This window comes from Octopus bimaculoides, chromosome 25 (assembly GCF_046866305.1).
Source record: "Octopus bimaculoides isolate indiv1 chromosome 25, ASM4686630v1, whole genome shotgun sequence".
Classification (NCBI taxonomy): Eukaryota; Metazoa; Mollusca; class Cephalopoda; order Octopoda; family Octopodidae; genus Octopus; species Octopus bimaculoides.
In genome coordinates this window covers 8,395,019-8,416,183 of record NC_142952.1, presented here as the reverse complement: position 1 = coordinate 8,416,183, position 21,165 = coordinate 8,395,019, and the positions used below count along the sequence as shown (strand labels likewise).

Genomic DNA, 21,165 nt, shown 5'->3' with positions numbered 1-21,165 from the left:
TAATCATTTGAGGATAGAGAAAAAATAACTAGTACTAGCCTAAGTAAGCTAATTTGGTTGTTTAAAGATTAAAGACAAGATCTATTCAATTGATTGGGAAATAATTAGTACCAGTATGCTTTATAGAAAAGCTGGAAAGAGATGTGACTTCTACTTATTCTGGTTACTATGGTTTCAAAACTCCTTCTTCCACTGCTGATCAAGTTTACCTCAGATAATATCAACCACTTGTAATATGATGATTTTTTTTTTAATAAATGGAAGGGTATGTTAGTCATAATTAAACAGTAGCTTGTAGATATTATTAGTACAATAAAAGAAAAGAAATATATTTATTACTAAAAATCTAGAAAATAAAAGATCATAAACATTGAGAAAAACATAATAATAACAAGCTTAAACGTAAATAAAAGTATTTAGAGATAATATTTATGAAATATTGTGTCACTCTTAATTCTATCTCCAAGCAGTGCTTATTAAACATTTCTTGGTGAGCATGTTCTTTCACCTAAAATTTGCACTCAACCTAAGTTTGTCAAAAAAAAAAAAAAAATCGGAAGGAGCAGGGAAAAATATTTCATTCACGAAAGAGAAGGTAGGTTTGCTCAGTGGTTTATCATCAGAATTTGCGTCTATTAATACTGCCACGTCTTATTCATATTTTAGAGATTAAAATAATTTGTTGAAAATGTTTCGTACCTCTTGTGACCTTATGACATATCCAAGGGAACGTTACCATTGAGTTCGGTATATTTTAGACCGAAAGTGCGGCTGGAGACATTAAGCCAGCTTCACTTACGATTTTATTGTTGAGCTTGTTAGGAACTCAACGTCGCTGAGGATTGAAACCTTGGTCAATCTCATTCCAGCATTTGAGATATTTACTGTGGTAGTTTGGTGAAAACGCATAACACATTGATTCATTGTTTACATCTGCCGATGGTAAGTTTAAAGAAGTTTGATTTCATGCTGTAGTAATGTATTTAAATAATAGAATTGTGTTCCACTTGTCTGATCATGGTAATTGTATAAATGTGGAAATATATAACGGCATTGGTAAAAGATATTTTCTTCAAGAATACAGTAATTATATTGAACTGAAAATATTTCCCTATTCTTTTCTATGGATGATAAAACTTCCACCATAGCTACAGATATGTACCTCACCCTCACGACTTTGTTGCCTCATAACTTCCAGAAAAATAGATACTTTTTCACGAATTCTTGATTTGGCTGTTGTTTCCAAGACCACTCCTTGTTTTCACTCTCACGTATATTGATGTTTATTTGCAATATTTTTCTCCCATAAAACACATTTTTTGGAATGATGATGTCGAAGAAATACGCCGTGGTCCACTGATAGGATATAATTTTTAAAAAAAGGCAATATCTCAATCAAGCGAAGTCATGTGTGTAAGACTAAACATTTTCTAACAGAAAAGTATTCTATTAAAATGAATCATCTTTTACATACCTCTTCTTTTTTATTTATTTTAAATGACTTGATAAATGCCAGCAGTGACCCCAGTCCCTCCGATATGTTCAATTATAAACAGAAAGAATTGGGTCGGGGAGTGGTTTTGAAAAAAAATCATACATTTTCAACTTAATTTTATAGCATAAATTGTTCATGGGGAGAAAAATATTGAGAAACATCAATACATGCAAGAGTGAGAAAGAAACGAGGAGGGTTGTCTTGGGATGTGCTAGAAACAACAGCCAAATCTCACTAAGATCACACTTTTTCCTCTGAAAATATTTACAATTTTTTTTTTACCGTGGTTTTTAAGTGCCAAAGAAAATTGGCCAAAATCGGTCTGGAGTGTGATGGTGAGAGAGGGGAGGTGTAAAAAAAATTAATTTTCAAAACTTTTTCCATAAAAAGATACTCTTCTCCACCTATCATTTCCAAGGTTATTGTGAAAAGAAATTGGAAAAATCCCTGTCAAAACAAGGAAAGTTCGACTTAAGTGGTCTTCTTGATCTAAAGCCCCTTTCCCCATCTTGGAAAAAATTTTCCCTCAAATTTCTTTATAATCTGTGTCATTTATACTATTTCTATATCATTTCAGAATATTGGATGGCATTGGCATCAATATTTATCACTTTTGGATAAAAGGAAGATTTTATACAGAAGTGAAATATTTCTAGAATGAGACGTTGCTCTTCTACATTGTCTGGAATATGTAGATTATTTTTTATTCTAATAAAATTTGAACAGATTTACAATGGAGTTTGCCACCATGGAAACATTGTGGTATGTTTCGATCAATCCAGGAATATATAAAAAGTGGTAAAAATATCCTTACAGAAGTATGAATTTTTCTGAAGAATTGCCAAAGGGAGCAGAAGAATCATCGTTCTCTTTAAAATGTACCCTTGCTACTCAAAAGCATATGCATACAGAAGAGAAATTATATGAATGTGATATTTGTGGTAAATCATTCTCTGAAAAACATACTTTAACTAAGCACAAACGCATTCATTCCAGAAAAAAGTCACATGAATGTAATATCTGTGGTAAATTATTCCCTTACAGAAGTTATTTAGTTGATCACTTATGTACTCATACAGGTGAAAAACCACATCACTGTGATGTCTGTGGTAAATCATTCTCTCGTGCTAATGGCCTAACTCGCCATGTACGTATTCATACAGGTGAGAAACCATATCAGTGTAACATTTGTGGGGAATCTTTCTCTGAAAGGGGTAATTTAGCTAAACACAAATACATTCATACTGGCAAAAAATCATATCACTGCGATATCTGTGGAAAATCATTCTTTCAAAAGGTTCATTTAAATTCTCACAAACGTATTCATACTGGAGAGAAACCATATCACTGTGATGTTTGCGGTAGGTCGTTTACTAATGGAAGTGCAGTAACTTCTCATAAACGTATTCATGCAAGAGAGAAGCCATATCACTGTAATATTTGTAGTAAATCATTCACTGATAGAAGTAATTTAACTGTTCACAAACGTATTCATGGAGACGAAAAACCATATCATTGTGATATCTGTGGTAAATCATTTCTTCATAGGAGTAAATTAACTATCCACAGACGTATTCACACAGGGGAAAAACCATATCGCTGTGATATTTGTGGTAAATCATTCTCTCGGACAAGCCAGTTAACAATACACAATAGATACATTCATACAAAAGAGAAACCATATCACTGTAATATCTGTGGTAAATCATTTGCTGATGGAAGTGCATTAACTGTTCACAAACGTATTCATACAGGGGAAAAACCATATCACTGTGATATCTGTAGTAAATCATTCTCTTATGCAAGTGCTTTAACTGTCCACAAGCGTACTCATTCAGGAGGAAAACCATATGACTGTGATATCTGTGGTAAATTATTCTCTTCTGGAAGTACATTAACTGTTCATAAACGTATTCATTCAGGGGAAAAACCACACTGTTGTGTTATCTGTAGTAAGACATTTAGCCAAACAAGTCAGTTAACAATACACACGCGACGCAGTCATACAAGAGAGAAACCATATCGCTGTGATACCTGTGGTAAATCATTCCCTGTTGGAAGTCAATTAACAGTTCACAGACGTACTCATACAGGGGAAAGACCATATCACTGTAATATCTGTGATAAATCATTCACCTATGGAAGCACATTAAAATTTCACAAACGTATTCATACAGGGGAAAAACCATATCTCTGAGATATGTGTGTGTAATTAATTCAAAGTAAAAAACCATATCACTAGTATCTTTGGTAAATCATTCTCTTGAACAAGTTATTTAACGATACATAAGAGACACATTCATACAACAGAGAGACTGTATCAAAGTGATAAATGACCATGGCTTATGTAACAGTGATAAAAGATGTTTTTATGGAGAGAAAAATGTCATTGTATACTATTTTGTCATCTTTGGTGCAGAGAATATAAGCATGGATTAAGTGTTAAATGTAATAGTTTATGATGTGAGAGTAACTTCAATTCCTGAGTAAGGAATCCTGTAGATTTGCATAATAAACGACATTCTTGAGAATAATAGATTTTCAACTGATGCAATTACAGGTCACAGACGTTAAATGTTGATATGTACTATTTATTTACACATTTGTGTAAATGTTTGTTCATGAAGGATTGTCTGTGAATATATGTGTTCGTGCATATGTATACTATGTGTAAGAGGTGTTTTTCTGTTCATTCTTGACCCACCTCACCTTCCATCATGATGGCTGGTGCTGGCTTCTTTACATCACTGTGACCTAGTAGTTTGGTAAAAGAGGTACACAGAATAAGTAGCAGACTTTAAAAATATGTACCTGAGATAATTTGTTTGACTAAACCCTTCAAGGCTGCTGTCTAATGACTGAAGCAAGTAAAAGATAATCTATTTATTACCAAGAATTGAAACCTCACTCTTCATGTTTCTGTCCGTTGGTCTTAGAATCTGCTCATAGAATTTATTAATGTTACATGTCAAATTCTCCACCATCCTAGGTGAGACAAGGTCCAATCAAGACATCTCATTCAATTCCATTGATATTGACCTAGATCAACTTCAGCATGGCAGTGTAGTGGGATATTTGTAGAAGAAAACATTCTCTTTATTTGGCAACTTGGAGAGTGAATTTCTTTTTCTCTCCTTTGGAGGCCATTCATAGACAGTTAAAAAATATTCAACAAAAGACACCAACATTGATGAACTTTGAATGCCACATTTTATCTTTCTTTATTTTCACCCCATTTTATTATAATACAAAACATTGTAAAGTTATAAATTCTGGCACAAGCTAAAAACAAACAAAAGAAAATTTGACTTAAGCAAAAGGACAGGAATTTTGATGTAAGGTAGTCAGTCTGTACCATTAACCCCAATTCTTAACTGGTATTTTATTTTATTAGACCTGCAAGCTTCCCATCAAATTAATAGCAACCTACACAGTCAGCATTTGTATTTACTTCCAATTCATAGCAATTGTGAAAAACTTCTTGATGATGGAATAAAATCTATAATGAATATAAATCGTCTTGTGTAAATTTCTTTCAAAGACATTCAGAAATAATTACTGGTACCACTTCTCAATCTGCCATAATTAACCACTTACAATTATACTGTTACATTTGGTATCCTCTGCTTGTTGCACTTAACATTTATGTGTTTATAGAACTATGTCTATATGAATATTATAATACATACACACTATCTAAGGCTTATATATAACATATTTATAAATACATCTAATACATATGTATATCTAAAAGACATTTATGCTCAAATGAGGACCTAAAAGCATATTGTTAATGTCTCTGTCCCTGACTTGTCTCTTCCCCACAATTCATATTGTAATGCCCACCTCTCCACTGCCCTTGTGATTATGTGATATTAAAACTGAACATATTGCAATCCCTCCATTTTGTGCTTCCACTCTCCCTCCTTAGACCCATTTATTTAGTTTTTCACTTTCTCTTAACTATGCAGACCAATTTTTACTCCTAAAGACGATGCAATACTTACAATGTAATGATTTCAAACAGTTAAGGAAAAAGTAATAAGAAATCAGAAGTTACTCATTTTCCCACTAATTCCACGTTCATATTTGAATTTTTTGCGTTTCTATAAAATTTTTTGTTTTTATTCATTCTGAAACTAGACGGGCATATAACAACAAGCCAGCCAACTCATAAAATCTCTAGTGAGATTTCTTTGTCAATGTACCTGAAAAGACCCAGACAGCTGCGTTGAAACATATGTTGGACTTAATAAAAATCTAATACGAAATCCATCTCCTACTATTAATTAATATGATATATATATATATATATCATCATCATCATCATCGTCGTTTAACATCTGCTTTCCATGCTAGCATGGGTTGGACGATTTGACTGAGGACTGTGGACCAGGAGGCGACACCAGGCTCCAATCTGATTTGGCAGAGCTGGATGCCCTTCCTAACGCCAACCACTCCGAGAGTGTAGTGGGTGCTTTTAAGTGCACAAGGGCCAGTGAGGTGGTGCTGGCGACGCGTGTGTGTCGTTCAAATGTACAGAAAACAAAAGACAAGCACATATATAAGGCATGCCTGTGAAACGGTCGCACATGCCTTTATATATATATATATATATATATATATATATGCATATAGAGTGTGTGTGTGGTGGGGTGGGGTAATATTTGTAGTAGTGGTTATAGTTGATGTAAAGATGGTGGTGGTGGATACATAATTGTATTATATATATACTCGTATGCATCTTCATGTCGTTAAACGCTAAGATTACGTCCAGAGTACAGTCTCCGAATTCTCATTGAAACTTCTACATATATAAAAACTATACCTACATATTATCAATTGTAGTTATTATTAGTAAAAGTACGATCAAAAGCTATTGTACCGGACCAATTGCCTTAGATTATGCTTAAATTTTACTATGTCTGACAGCAGGATTCCCTAAATAGTTGAGTCACTTAACTAATAAACTCCCAAAGGTAGTTATTCATAAACTTAGTGATTCGTCTATTTCTCTTTCTAAGTACTTCTACTGTTAAAGTTATATTTGGGACACTTTATTTTACAGACAAGAGTGGATATATCTATCTATCTATCTATATATATATATATATATATATATATTAGGGATAAAATCCAAAATTACAGGTAAAAACTCAATTAAAATCCATTTATTAAAAATTAAAATTAAATTAAGTTTCACAGTATAGAATATATATAAATATATAGTTTTAGGGAAAAGAACCAAGGTTCATGAACTCATCAATGAAAATCCACTGTCACATATAGAAAAAATAATTAAAAGCACAATAAATGAGTATAATATAATACAAAGTATTATATGTGTGTGTGTGTGTGTAATATATATAATACAATTATGTATCCATCTCTACATCAACTACTATTATTAAAACTACTACTTATTTCTTTATTACCCACAAGGGGCTAAACATAGAGGGGACAAACAAGGACAGACAAAGGGATTAAGTCGACTACATCGACCCCAGAGCGTAACTGGTACTTAATTTATCGACACCGAAAGGATAAAAGGCAAAGTCGACCCCAGCGGAATTTGAACTCAGAACAGTAACGGCAGACGAAATACCGCAAAGCATTTCACCCGGCATGCTAACGTTTCTGCCAGCTCGGCGCCTTATCTCCAACTACGACGACTACTACTACTACTACAAATATTACCAACCACACACACTCTATAACTCAGCAGTCACCATATCTTTTCGTCAAAATTCTTCTTCGTTTCACTTGCATGTCTCTTTACTCAGTGTCAATATATGTACGTATAGTCAGTAAATCAAAATCCGATAGAACAGTAGGATAGAAAATAAAGATAGATACGGCCCGTCTGTAGGGTTGCCCAGGGTTTCACGTCTATAAAGCGCTTGGCTTTATGAAGTTTCTTCAGGCACTAAACGCGTTAGCCTAAGACCGCTCTAAGCAAGTGGACTCACTAGAAAATCTAGGTAGATGTATGTACATACATGTACGTATATATGCATATACTCATTATTTGTATATATATATATATATATATATATATATATACACACATGCACATACATACACACACGTGTTTGTGTATATATAATATATATAACATGTATGTATATATATATATATATATATATATAACATGTATGTATATATATATATATATATATATATATATATATATATATATATATATATATATAATACAATTATGTATACGTCACCACCATCTCTTCATCAACTACCACTAGAACTACTACAAATTTTACCCCCCCAAAAACACACTATATCACTCAGCAGTCACCGAGGTAAGTAATGTTGTCGCCATATCTTTTCGTCAAAATTCTCCGTTCCTATATATATATATATATATCTGGGAATGATTATAACACGCCAAAGCGGTGATTATCGAATTTTTGTTGATAAGCATCTTCTTTCGCCAAAATATAGCATCCACCCAAGGTTTGGCTATCATATTTGAGGGGAGAGACGGAAAAACAGTAATTATTATATCATTTGATGAAATAATTACCGCGTTTTCTAACTCACAATATACTATCAAATTCTAAAAAATAAATTGGTGATCTTTTAATTTTCTTTCAAATGTTTTTAAAGTGTAAGTATCGCATGAAGTCTAAATATTTTATCGCGATGAAAAATTACATTTCACCAGAAACACTCAGCACCAAATATTGCAACTCTCCAAGGAGACGTTACCATTATAATATTCGACACCGAAAATGCGGCTGGTGACATAAAGTCAGCTTCACGCGTTCATTGGGATAAAGTGAAATTTTATTGTTGAAGAAATCCAGAACAATTTGAATGTTGGCGTAGAATAAAGTTGACAAATCATTATTTAGTTTGGGGATAACATATGACACGTTGATTCACTGTTTACATCTGAAAATGGTAAGCTGATACACGATTGTTTTAACGCTGTAATACTGTATATAAATAATAGAATTGCTTTACTTGGATGTAGGTAGTTATATTGGAACGAGAATATATAAGAATAGGGAAAGGTATCGCTTTCAGATGTAATTTAAATAGTAAAGCAAAATGTAAAGTTTATTTGTTGGGGGTAAACGTTTATGGTTTATCAATATAGAATTATAAACTTCCACTATTGAATCTCTGCATTTTTAATACCTTAAACTATTTCTCTCTCATTTCAGGCTATCTGAGACATTGACATTAAAGATATATCAGCAACATTTATAATCCTTAAAAACTTAAAGAAAAAGGTTACACAGAAAACTGAGCCACATTTCTCTCTATCATTGCCTGGAATATATACAAGATGATACTGAGTTCCACCTAAATTTGCTAAGATTAAAGAAAGACATTGCAATCCTTTTCTGATGATAACAGAGATAAACGTTTGTGGAAATATTGCAGTTCATGGAAAGGCTTTGATCAACTCAGGAAGAAAGATAAAGATTTAAAAAAATTTACATATATTGTTGTGGGTAATAAAAGAATTATAGAAGTATGGATTTGCCTGAAGAATTGTCAAAAGAGACAGGGGACTCCTCCTACCACTGTGATATCTGTAAAAAGACATTCTCTCTGAAAGGCGAGCTTACTACTCATAAATGTATTAATACAAGTAAGATACCAGAGAAACGGTATCATTGTGATGTCTGTGGTAAAGCATTCTCTAGATCACAAATCTTAATTACTCATAAACGTATCCATACTGGAGAAAGGCCTTATGAATGTAATATCTGTGGTAGAACATTCGCTAACAGAAGTCATTTAGATGATCACATACGTACTCATACAGGTGAAATGCCATATCATTGTGATATCTGTGGTAAGTCCTTCTCTCGAAGTACTGGCCTAACTAGGCACATTCGTATTCACACAGGTGAGAAGCCATTTGAGTGTAATATTTGTGGTGAATCATTCTCTGAAAAAGGTAATTTAACTAAACACAAATACATTCATACAGGAGAGAAGTCATATCACTGTGAATTCTGTGGAAAATCATTCTTTCAAAAAGTTCATTTACATTCTCACAGACGTACTCATACCGGAGAGAAACCTTATCGCTGTGATGTCTGTGGTGAATCGTTCGCTGCTACAAATACTTTAATTAAGCACAAATACATTCATACAGGAGAGAAACCTTACCAGTGTGACATCTGCAGTAAATCGTTCGCAGATGGAAGTGCATTAAGAGGCCATAAACGTGTTCATACAGGGGAAAAACCATATCAATGTGACGTCTGTGCTAAATCATTCTCTCAAGCAAGTACATTAACGCTACACAAGAGACGGGTACATACAGGAGAGAAACCATATCACTGCGATATCTGTGGTAAATCATTCATTAATGGAAGTGGATTAACTGTTCACAAGCGTATTCACACAGGAGAAAACACATATCAGTGTGATATCTGTGGTAAATCATTCATTGAAAGAAGTGGATTAACTGTTCACCAGCGTATTCATACAGGAGAAAAGCCATATCAGTGTGATATCTGCGGTAAATCATTTGCTTATGCAAGTGCATTAACTAAACACAAACGTATTCATACAAGGAAAAAACTATATCACTGTAATATTTGTGGTAAATCATTCTCTGGAACTACTGACTTCGCGATACACAGCAAACGTATTCACAGAAAAGAGAAACCATATACCTGTGATATCTGTGGTAAAAATGCATTAACTGTTCATAAATGTATTCACACAGGAGAAAAGCCATACCAATGTGATATCTGTGGTAAATCATACAGTAGTAAAAATGCATTAACTGTTCATAAATGTATTCACACAGGAGAAAAGCCATACCGATGTGATATCTGTGGTAAATCATACAGTAGTGAAAATGCATTAACTGTTCATAAATGTATTCACACAGGAGAAAAGCCATACCGATGTGATATCTGTGGTAAATCATACACTAGTAAAAATGCATTAACTGTTCATAAATGTATTCACACAGGAGAAAAGCCATACCGATGTGATATCTGTGGTAAATCATACAGTAGTAAAAGTGCATTAACTGTTCATAAATATATTCACACAGGAGAAAAGCCATACCGATGTGATATCTGCGGGAAATCATTCTCTCAAAATAATCAATTTAGAAATCATAAACTAACTCACAACGGAAAGAAACCATTCCATTGTGATGTCTGTGGGAAATCGCTCTCTAGCAAGCAGGCTCTAACAAAGCATTCGCGTCTTCATTCTGGTGATAAGCCATATCACTGTGATATCTGTGGTAAACCATTCTCTGAAAGAGGTGATTTAACTGAACATAAATTGACTCATACTGGAAAAAAGCTGCATCCCTGTGATATCTGTGGTAAATCATACACTAGTAGAAATATATTAACTTCTCATAAACGTGTTCATACAGGAGTAAAACCTTTCCACTGTAATATCTGTGGTAAATCGTTCTTAAAGAATTATCTCTTAACTAAACATAAATACACTCATACAGGAGAGAAACCATATGATTGTAACATCTGTGGTAAATCTTTCTCTCAGGCAGGTCATTTAACTGTTCATAGTCGTACTCACACAGGTGAGAAACCATATCACTGTGAGACATGTGATAAATCATTCTCTCAAACAGCACATTTAATAATTCATAGACGTAGTCATACAGAAGACAAACCCTATAAGTGTGATATTTGTGGTAAATCTTTCTCCCAAAATAGTGATTTAACTAAGCACAACCGCATTCATACAGGAGAAAAGCCATATCAGTGTAATATATGTGGTACATCATTCTCTGTAAGTGGTGCTTTAAGTAGTCACAAATACATTCATACGGGAGAAAAACCATATCACTGTGATATCTGTGGCAAATCATTTTCTCATAGTTGTGCTTTAACTAAACACAAACGTATTTGTTCTAAAGAAAAATTTTATAACAGTCATATCTGTAATAAATAACTCATCAACTCAAAAACGTCCTTTGTGAAGTGAGTGACAAATGGACAGATACATCAGCACTCTAAAGTTGCCAGCAACATGACAGCCTCTCTAATGCTGGCTCCAAAGTAAAAGACATCCAATATACTGTGAAATTGATGGTGACATGTAGGGCAGCCAGCCACAAAAACCATATTCCCTAAAGCAAACCATACATAAGACTTGTTTAAGACATAAAGTAGAGCTTTTTTCCTTTTTGTTAACTACTCACAGGTATGATTGTACAGGCAAGAAACCATTTCACTCCAATATCAGTGGTAAGTCATTCTCATATGGATACAAATAACTCAACTGATCTGAAACATTTTTACAAAATAAAAACCATGATGCTGTTATAGTGTTGTTGTTTGTTCCTTCTTGAGCCATGCTTGGTTTCATTGGCGTATAGTTTCCCCACCTAGACAGGACGCCAGTCTGTTACAGGTGAGCTGCTAGTTGCAGGAGGAAGGAGTCAGAGAAAGTTGTGGTGAGAGAGTCTGCAGAAGTTTGCCCCTACCTTCTGCTAAGGTGTTTTGCTCATAAACATACACATCACCTGCTCTGATTCGAACCTGCAATCTCTTGATCATGAGTTCGCTGCTCTAACCATTAGGCCATGTGCCTCCATGCTCTTATATTAGTGGTAAATAATTCTCATGGGAAAAGTTTTTACTAATTGTAAATGTATTCACCCAGGAGGAAAGTCATGTTCTTTTTATATATATGGTGTTAGGAAGGGCACCCAGCTGTAGAAACTGCCAAATCAAATTGAAGCCTGGTGTAGCCATCTGTTTTCACCAGTCCTCAGTCAAATCATCCAACCCATGCTAGCTTGGAAAGCGGATGTTAAATGATGATGATGATGAAATCTAGAAAATAAAAGATCATAAACATTGAGACAAACTAAAACGTAAATATTTATGAAATATTGTGTCACTGAATTCTATGTCCAAGCAGTGCTAATTAAACTTTTGTTGGTGAGTATATTCTTTCACCTAAAATTTGCAACCAACCTAAGTTTGTCAAAAAGAAAAATCGGAAGGAGCAGCGAAAAACATTTCATTCACGAAATAGAAGCTAGGTTTGCTCAGCGGTTTATCGTCAGAATTTGCGTCTATTAAACTGCCATGTTCTATTCATATTTTAGAGATTAAAATAATTTGTTGGAAATATTTCGTACCTCTTGAAATATTCAACGTCCCCTTGTGACCTTATGACATATACAAGGGAACGTTACCATTGAGTTCGGTATATTTGAGACCGAAAGTGCGGCTGGAGACATTAAGCCAGCTTCACTCAAGATTTTATTGTTGAGCTTGTTAGGAACTCAACGTCACTGAGGATTGAAACCTTGGTCAATCTCATTGCAGCATTTGAGATATTTACTGTGGTAGTTTGGTGAAAACGCATAACACATTGATTCATTGTTTACATCTGCTAAAGGTAAGTTGAAAGAAGTTTGATTTAATGCTGTAGTAATGTATTTAAATAATAGAATTGTGTTCCACTTGTCTGATCATGGTAATTGTATAAATGTGGAAATATAGAACGGCATTGGTAAAAGATATTTTCTTCAAGAATACAGTAATTATATTGAACTGAAAATAATAACAATTTTGGGGAAAATATTTCCCTATTCTTTTCTATGGATGATAAAACTTCCACCATAACTACAGATATGTACCTCACCCTCACGACTTTGTTGCCTCATAACTTCCAGGAAAATAGATACTCTTTCACAAATTCTTGAACAAATCCTGCTTAGATGCTGCACATCTGTCAGACAGGACCTTGATGAATGCCATGAGGCATGAAAGTGTATTAGTCCTTATATATTTAATACTCAGTATTTCATATATTCAATAAGACATTCAATGCTTCATTTCATTTTACTATTTATATTATATATTCCATATTCTATATCCCACGTTAATTTTATAAGAATATAAATAAAACATAAAAAACAGACAGAGTTGGAACTCTATTAAATAATATATTCCTCTATACACGATCATACAAAACCCTTTTTTTAAAAAAATATTTTGTTATTTTTATTTTTTATTCACATATGTATAAATATATATATACACATGTGTGCGTGTGTGTATATATAATAGATATAACATGGGTAATCTTCCAGTTTCGGGAGGTTAAAAAAGTAAATAAAATATAAGGGAAATAACTGAACGTCTTACCAGTATTATCCGTACTACTTTGTTTATAAATAAATCACGTAATTTGATTGACGTTAACTGTTCATATATAAATCTCACACCTGATTGAATATCATAGTTTCTTATGAGGTATCGAAAATTCCTCGTGGAAGACCGGCTGCACGACATCCTCACTCGTGAATTTATATTAGAGGAATAATGGAAAATCTGTGATTTAAGCGGTAGCTCAAGATACAGAATGTTGGAATGGTGTGCGAGTCGTCGACTTATTAGAAATAAGTTTACCTGCGACGAATGTCTAGTACCATGCGGACTTATTACACGTGGTAAAAAGAAAAAAACATTTTAAACTTTAATAAAAAAAAAAATCCTGTAAGTCGTTGAGTTATTTCCCTTGAATATTTTTATTTATTTCTTTTACCTCTCGAAACTGGAAGATTACCTATAACATGTATGTATATATTATATATAAAATACAATTATGTATCAACCAATACCATTTCTACATCAACTACCACTAAAACTACTTCGACTACGAATATTCCCCCAAAAAAACTAACACTCTATCACTCAGCAGTCACCGAGGTAAATAACGCTGTCGCCATATCTTTTCGTCAAAATTCTTCGTTCTATGTACGTATCGTCAGTAAATCAAAATCCGAAGAAGAACACTCTAAGCTATATAGAACAGTAGGATATGTAGATAAAGATAGATACGGCCAGTCTGTAGCGTTGCCCAGGGTTTCAAGTCTATAAAGCTCTTGGCTTTACGAGGTTGCTTAAGGCCTCTCTAAGCAAGTGGGCTCACTAGAAAAATCTATCTATCTATCTATCTGTGTGAGGTTCAAACGTACAGAAAACAAAAGACAAGCAAGGGAAACAACTAGCAGTCTCTTTAGTTTGAAGCTCGGGAAGAAGGGAAAAGTTTTCAATACGCTCTTCGACAGAAAAGGATGAGGCGTGGAAATGGCGAGAGAGAATAAAATGTGTCGAGATTAGCGATTTATAAATAAGCATATGTACGCGTGTACAAAATATGGCATCCACCCAAAGTTTGGCTATCATATTTGAGGGGAGAGACGGAAAAACAGTAATTATTATATCATATTTGATGAAATAATTACCGCGTTTTTCAACTCCCAATATACTATCAAATTCTAAAAAATAAATTCTCTTTAAAATGTTTTTAAAACCTAAGTATCGCTGTGAAAAATTACATTTCACCAGAAACACTCAGCACCAACTTCTGCAACTCTCCAAGGAGACGTTACCATTATAATATTTGACATCGAAAATGCGGCTGGTGACATAAAGTCAGCTTCACGCGTTCATTGGGATAAATTGAAATTTTGTTGTTGAAGAAATCCAGAGCAATTTGAATGTTGGCGTAGAATCAAGTTGATAAAACATCGGTGAACCCCATTTCAACAATCAGATATTTAGTTTGGTGATAACATATAACACGTTGATTCTCTGTTTACATCTGAAATTGGTAAGCTGATACACGATTGTTTTAACGCTGTAATACTGTATATAAATAATAGAATTGCTTTACTTGGATGTAGGTAATTATATTGGAGCGAGAATATATAAGAATTGGGAAAGGTATAGCTTTCAGATGTAGTAATAATATAAATGTGAAAACAAATATTTCCACGTCTACACAACTGTACACGTCCCGTCATAAAAACGATTTCCCCATAACTTTCTGAAAAATGTGTTTTTTAATGAAATTTTCTGCAAATGTCTTTGATATGTGATTAAGTTACGTGTAGCTTACGATTATATCGGAAATTGATGTAGCAAAACAATGTGAATGTTGTATATTTTATGCACCTTAACTTCTTTTCTTCATGTTTCTATCCAGATTATATCTATGTCGAAAAAAAAAAATCACTTTTGAGGACCATCCTTTACGTTAAGGAATTTGTTAAATGAAATTTTTCAGAGTTAGAGGCATAATTTGACTGTGACATCCTAGATGAGGCACCTACCTTATATCCAGGGACAAAGGGTAAGAGCATCTGGTCTCTTCCCATCACTTCTGGATAATCTTGTCTGCCCCAGAACTGAGGGGATATTAACCCAAGCCAGAGCCTGCTTAATGGTTAAGTTTAACTCAGTGTGATGAGCAAAATGACCAGCATTTTAGGCAGCAACACTAACTGTGAGGGCCTGTGGAGTTGAGGTGCCTACCACAGCGACGTTTCAGTGGCACCACACACACACATTCTGGTTGCATATGGTGTCACAAATTCTTTTATATACATCAGTTGTTTGACTGTGGCCTTGCTGGAGCACCGTCTTTAGTCGAACAATTCGACCCCAGGACTTATTCTTTGTAAGCCTAGTGGGGGGTACGAACACCACCTTTAGTCGAACAGATCGACCCCAGGACTTATTCTTTGTAAGCCTAGTGAAGGGACAAACACAGACATGCAATGACACACACACACACACACACATATATATATATATATATATATATATATATATATATATATATATATATATATATATATATACGACAGACTTCTTACATTTTCCGTCTACCAAATCCACTCACAAGGCTTTGGTCGGCCCAAGGTGCCATGCAGTGGGACTGAACCCTGAACTATGTGGTTGGTAAGCAAGCTACTTACCATACAGCCACTCCTGTACCTACAATAACTGTTGAGCAGAATATCCCTGATGTAAATAATGGAATTCCAAGAGCTGAGAGCATTACTAAATTTGTGACTGAGTAAGGCCTGAAGGTACAACAACTAAAGACACTGGTCCAGATATAATCCACAATCACTATTCTGAAGATGTAGATGTAGACTGTAAATGAGTAAACTCCACACAACTTTGTATCATGTAGTTTAAATAGTAAAGCAAAATGTAAAGTTTATTTGTTGGGGTAAAAGTTTATGGTTTATCAATATAGAATTGTAAATTTCCACTGTTGAATCTCTGCATTTTTAATACCTTAAACTATTTCTCTATCATTTCAGGCTATCTGAGACATTGACATTATTTATAATCCTTAAAAAATTAAAGAAAAAGGTTACACAGAAAACTGAGTAACATTTCTCTCTATCATTGCCTGGAATATATACAAGATGATACTGAGTTCCACTTAAATTTGCTAAGATTAAAGAAAGACATCGCAGTCCTTTTCTGATGATAACAGAGATAAAAGTTGGTGGAAATATTGCAGTTCATGGAAAGGCTTTGATCAACCCAGGAAGGAAGATAAAGATTTTAAAAGATATACATATATTGTTGTGGGGAATAAAAGAATTATAGAAGTATGGATTTGCCTCAAGAATTTCCAAAAGAGACAGGAGACTCCTCCTACCACTGTGATATCTGTAAAAAGACATTCTCTCTGAAAGGCGAGCTTACTACTCATAAATGTATTAATACAAGTAAGATACCAGAGAAACGGTATCATTGTGATATCTGTGGTAATGCATTCTCTAGATCACAAATCTTAATTACTCATAAACGTATCCATACTGGAGAAAGACCTTATGAATGTAATATCTGTGGTAGAACATTCGCTAACAGAAGTCATTTAGATGATCACATACGTACTCATACAGGTGAAATGCCATATCATTGTGATATCTGTGGTAAGTCCTTCTCTCGAAGTAATGGCCTAACTAGGCACATTCGTATTCACACAGGTGAGAAGCCATTTGAGTGTAATATTTGTGGTGAATCATTCTCTGAAAAAGGTAATTTAACTAAACACAAATACATTCATACAGGAGAGAGGTCGTATCACTGTGATTTCTGTGGAAAATCATTCTTTCAAAAAGTTCATTTACATTCTCACAGACGTACTCATACCGGAGAGAAACCTTATCGCTGTGATGTCTGTGGTGAATCGTTCGCTGCTACAAATACTTTAATTAAGCACAAATACATTCATACAGGAGAGAAACCTTATCAGTGTGACATCTGCAGTAAATCATTCACAGATAGAAGTGCATTAAGAGGCCATAAACGTGTTCATACAGGGGAAAAACCATATCAATGTGACGTCTGTGCTAAATCATTCTCTCAAGCAAGTACATTAACGCTACACAAGAGACGGGTACATACAGGAGAGAAACCATATCACTGCGATATCTGTGGTAAATCATTCATTAATGGAAGTGGATTAACTGTTCACAAGCGTATTCACACAGGAGAAAACACATATCAGTGTGATATCTGCGGTAAATCATTTGCTTATGCAAGTGTATTAACTGGCCACAAACGTATTCATACAGGGAAAAAACTATATCACTGTAATATTTGTGGTAAATCATTCTCTGGAACTACTGACTTGGCGATACACAGCAAACGTATTCACAGAAAAGAGAAACCATATACCTGTGATATCTGTGGTAAATCATACACTAGTAGAAATGCATTAACTGTTCATAAATGTATTCACACAGGAGAAAAGCCATACCGATGTGATATCTGTGGTAAATCATTCACTAGTAAAAATGCATTAACTGTTCATAAATGTATTCACACAGGAGAAAAGCCATACCGATGTGATATCTGTGGTAAATCATACAGTAGTAAAAATGCATTAACTGTTCATAAATGTATTCACACAGGAGAAAAGCCATACCGATGTGATATCTGTGGTAAATCATACACTAGTAAAAATGCATTAACTGTTCATAAATGTATTCACACAGGAGAAAAACCATACCGATGTGATATCTGTGGTAAATCATACAGTAGTAAAAATGCATTAACTGTACATAAATGTATTCACACAGGAGAAAAGCCATACCGATGTGATATCTGTGGTAAATCATACAGTAGTAAAAATGCATTAACTGTTCATAAATGTATTCACACAGGAGAAAAGCCATACCGATGTGATATCTGTGGTAAATCATACAGTAGTAAAAATGCATTAACTGTTCATAAATGTATTCACACAGGAGAAAAGCCATACCGATGTGATATCTGTGGTAAATCATACACTAGTAAAAATGCATTAACTGTTCATAAATGTATTCACACAGGAGAAAAACCATACCGATGTGATATCTGTGGTAAATCATACAGTAGTAAAAATGCATTAACTGTACATAAATGTATTCACACAGGAGAAAAGCCATACCGATGTGATATCTGTGGTAAATCATACAGTAGTAAAAATGCATTAACTGTTCATAAATGTATTCACACAGGAGAAAAGCCATACCGATGTGATATCTGTGGTAAATCATACAGTAGTAAAAATGCATTAACTCTTCATAAATGTATTCACCCAGGAGAAAAGCCATACCGATGTGATATCTGTGGTAAATCATACAGTAGTAAAAATGCATTAACTGTTCATAAACGTATTCACACGGGAGAAAAGCCATACCGATGTGATATCTGTGGTAAATCATACAGTAGTAAAAATGCATTAACTGTTCATAAATGTATTCACACAGGAGAAAAGCCATACCGATGTGATATCTGTGGTAAATCATACAGTAGTAAAAATGCATTAACTGTTCATAAATGTATTCACACAGGAGAAAAGCCATACCGATGTGATATCTGTGGTAAATCATACAGTAGTAAAAGTGCATTAACTGTTCATAAATATATTCACACAGGAGAAAAGCCATACCGATGTGATATCTGCGGGAAATCATTCTCTCAAAATAATCAATTTAGAAATCATAAACTAACTCACAAAGGAAAGAAACCATTCCATTGTGATGTCTGTGGGAAATCGCTCTCTAGCAAGCAGGCTCTAACAAAGCATTCGCGTCTTCATTCTGGTGATAAGCCATATCACTGTGATATCTGTGGTAAACCATTCTCTGAAAGAGGTGATTTAACTGAACATAAATTGACTCATACTGGAAAAAAGCTGCATCCCTGTGATATCTGTGGTAAATCATACACTAGTAGAAATATATTAACTTCTCATAAACGTGTTCATACAGGAGTAAAACCTTTCCACTGTAATATCTGTGGTAAATCGTTCTTAAAGAATTATCTCTTAACTAAACATAAATACACTCATACAGGAGAGAAACCATATGATTGTAACATCTGTGGTAAATCTTTCTCTCAGGCAGGTCATTTAACTGTTCATAGTCGTACTCACACAGGTGAGAAACCATATCACTGTGAGACATGTAATAAATCATTCTCTCAAACAGCACATTTAATAATTCATAGATGTAGTCATACAGAAGACAAACCCTATAAGTGTGATATTTGTGGTAAATCTTTCTCCCAAAATAGTGATTTAACTAAGCACAACCGCATTCATACAGGAGAAAAGCCATATCAGTGTAATATATGTGGTATATCATTCTCCTTAAGTACTGCTTTAAGTAGTCACAAATACATTCATACGGGAGAAAAACCATATCACTGTGATATCTGTGGCAAATCATTTTCTCATAGTTGTGCTTTAACTAAACACAAACGTATTGGTTCTAAAAAAAATTTTTATAACAGTGATATCTGTAATAAATAACTCATCAACTCAAAAACGTCCTTTGTGAAGTGAGTGACAAATGGACAGATACATCAGCACTCTAAAGTTGCCAGCAACATGACAGCCTCTCTAGTACTGGCTCCAAAGTAAAAGACATCCAATATACTGTGAAATTGATGGTGATATGTAAGGCAGCCAGCCACAAAAACCATTTTCCCTAAAGCAAACCATACATAAGACTTGTTTAAGACATAAAGTAAAGCTTTTTTCCTTTTTGTTAACTACTCACAGGTATGATTGTACAGGCAAGAAACCATTTCACTCCAATATCAGTGGTAAGTCATTCTCGTATGGATAGAAATAACTCAACTGATCTGAAACATTTTTACAAAATAAAAACCATGATGCTGTTATATTGTTGTTGTTTGTTCCTTCTTGAGCCATGCTTGGTTTCATTGGCGTATAGTTTCCCCACTTAGACAGGATGCCAGTCTGTTACAGGTGAGCTGCTAGTTGCAGGAGGAAGGAGTCAGAGAAAGTTGTGGTGAGAGAGTCTGCAGAAGTTTGCCCCTACCTTCTGCTTAGGTGTTTTGCTCATAAACATACACATCACCTGCTCTGATTCGAACCTGCAATCTCTTGATCATGAGTTCGCTGCTCTAACCATTAGGTTATGTGCCTCCATGCTCTTATATTAGTGGTAAATAATTCTCATGGGAAAAGTTTTTACTAATTGTAAATGTATTCACCCAGGAGGAAAGTCATGTTCTTTTTATATATATGGCGTTAGGAAGAGCACCCTGCTGTAGAAACTCTGTCAAATCAAATTGGAGCCTGGTGTAGCCATCTGTTTTCTCCAGTCAGTCAAATCGTCCAACCCATGCTAGCATGGAAAGCGGACGTTAAACGACGATGATGAAATCTAGAAAATAAAAGATCATAAACATTGAGACAGACTAAAACGTAAATATTTATGAAATATTGTGTCACTCTGAATTCTATCTCCAAGCAGTGCTTATTAAACTTTTGTTGGTGAGTATATTCTTTCACCTAAAATTTGCAACCAACCTAAGTTTGTCAAAAAGAAAAATCGGAAGGAG

At 34.3% G+C, this 21,165-nt stretch overlaps 3 protein-coding genes across 5 annotated transcripts; all 3 read left to right on the top strand.

Moving 5' to 3' along the window:
* The first annotated feature begins 805 nt into the window (after positions 1 to 805).
* Positions 806 to 5,010, top strand: LOC149131071 (uncharacterized). The gene is made up of 2 exons (XM_089341957.1): positions 806 to 942; positions 2,073 to 5,010. Exon 2 carries the CDS (start codon positions 2,316 to 2,318, stop codon positions 3,690 to 3,692), a length of 1,377 nt encoding a protein of 458 aa, XP_089198083.1. The 5' UTR covers positions 806 to 942; positions 2,073 to 2,315; the 3' UTR covers positions 3,693 to 5,010.
* A 2,714-nt stretch (positions 5,011 to 7,724) lies between these two features.
* On the top strand, positions 7,725 to 11,796 carry LOC149131070 (uncharacterized). 2 transcript variants are annotated; one of them, XM_089341944.1, is made up of 2 exons: positions 7,725 to 7,812; positions 8,683 to 11,796. In XM_089341944.1, the coding sequence occupies exon 2, from the start codon at positions 8,999 to 9,001 to the stop codon at positions 11,420 to 11,422; it is 2,424 nt and encodes an 807-aa protein (XP_089198070.1). In that variant the 5' UTR covers positions 7,725 to 7,812; positions 8,683 to 8,998; the 3' UTR covers positions 11,423 to 11,796. The 2 variants fall into 2 exon arrangements, with proteins under 2 accessions (XP_089198070.1, XP_089198069.1); XM_089341943.1 differs by having other exon boundaries at positions 7,803 to 8,416.
* A 150-nt stretch (positions 11,797 to 11,946) lies between these two features.
* Positions 11,947 to 20,478, top strand: LOC149131069 (uncharacterized). Of its 2 annotated transcripts, none has more exons than XM_089341939.1 (2): positions 11,947 to 12,883; positions 16,611 to 20,478. In XM_089341939.1, exon 2 carries the CDS (start codon positions 16,910 to 16,912, stop codon positions 20,102 to 20,104), a length of 3,195 nt encoding a protein of 1,064 aa, XP_089198065.1. In that variant the 5' UTR covers positions 11,947 to 12,883; positions 16,611 to 16,909; the 3' UTR covers positions 20,105 to 20,478. The 2 variants fall into 2 exon arrangements, with proteins under 2 accessions (XP_089198065.1, XP_089198064.1); XM_089341938.1 differs by lacking the exon at positions 11,947 to 12,883 and adding an exon at positions 12,901 to 15,106.
* Positions 20,479 to 21,165: the final 687 nt, after the last annotated feature.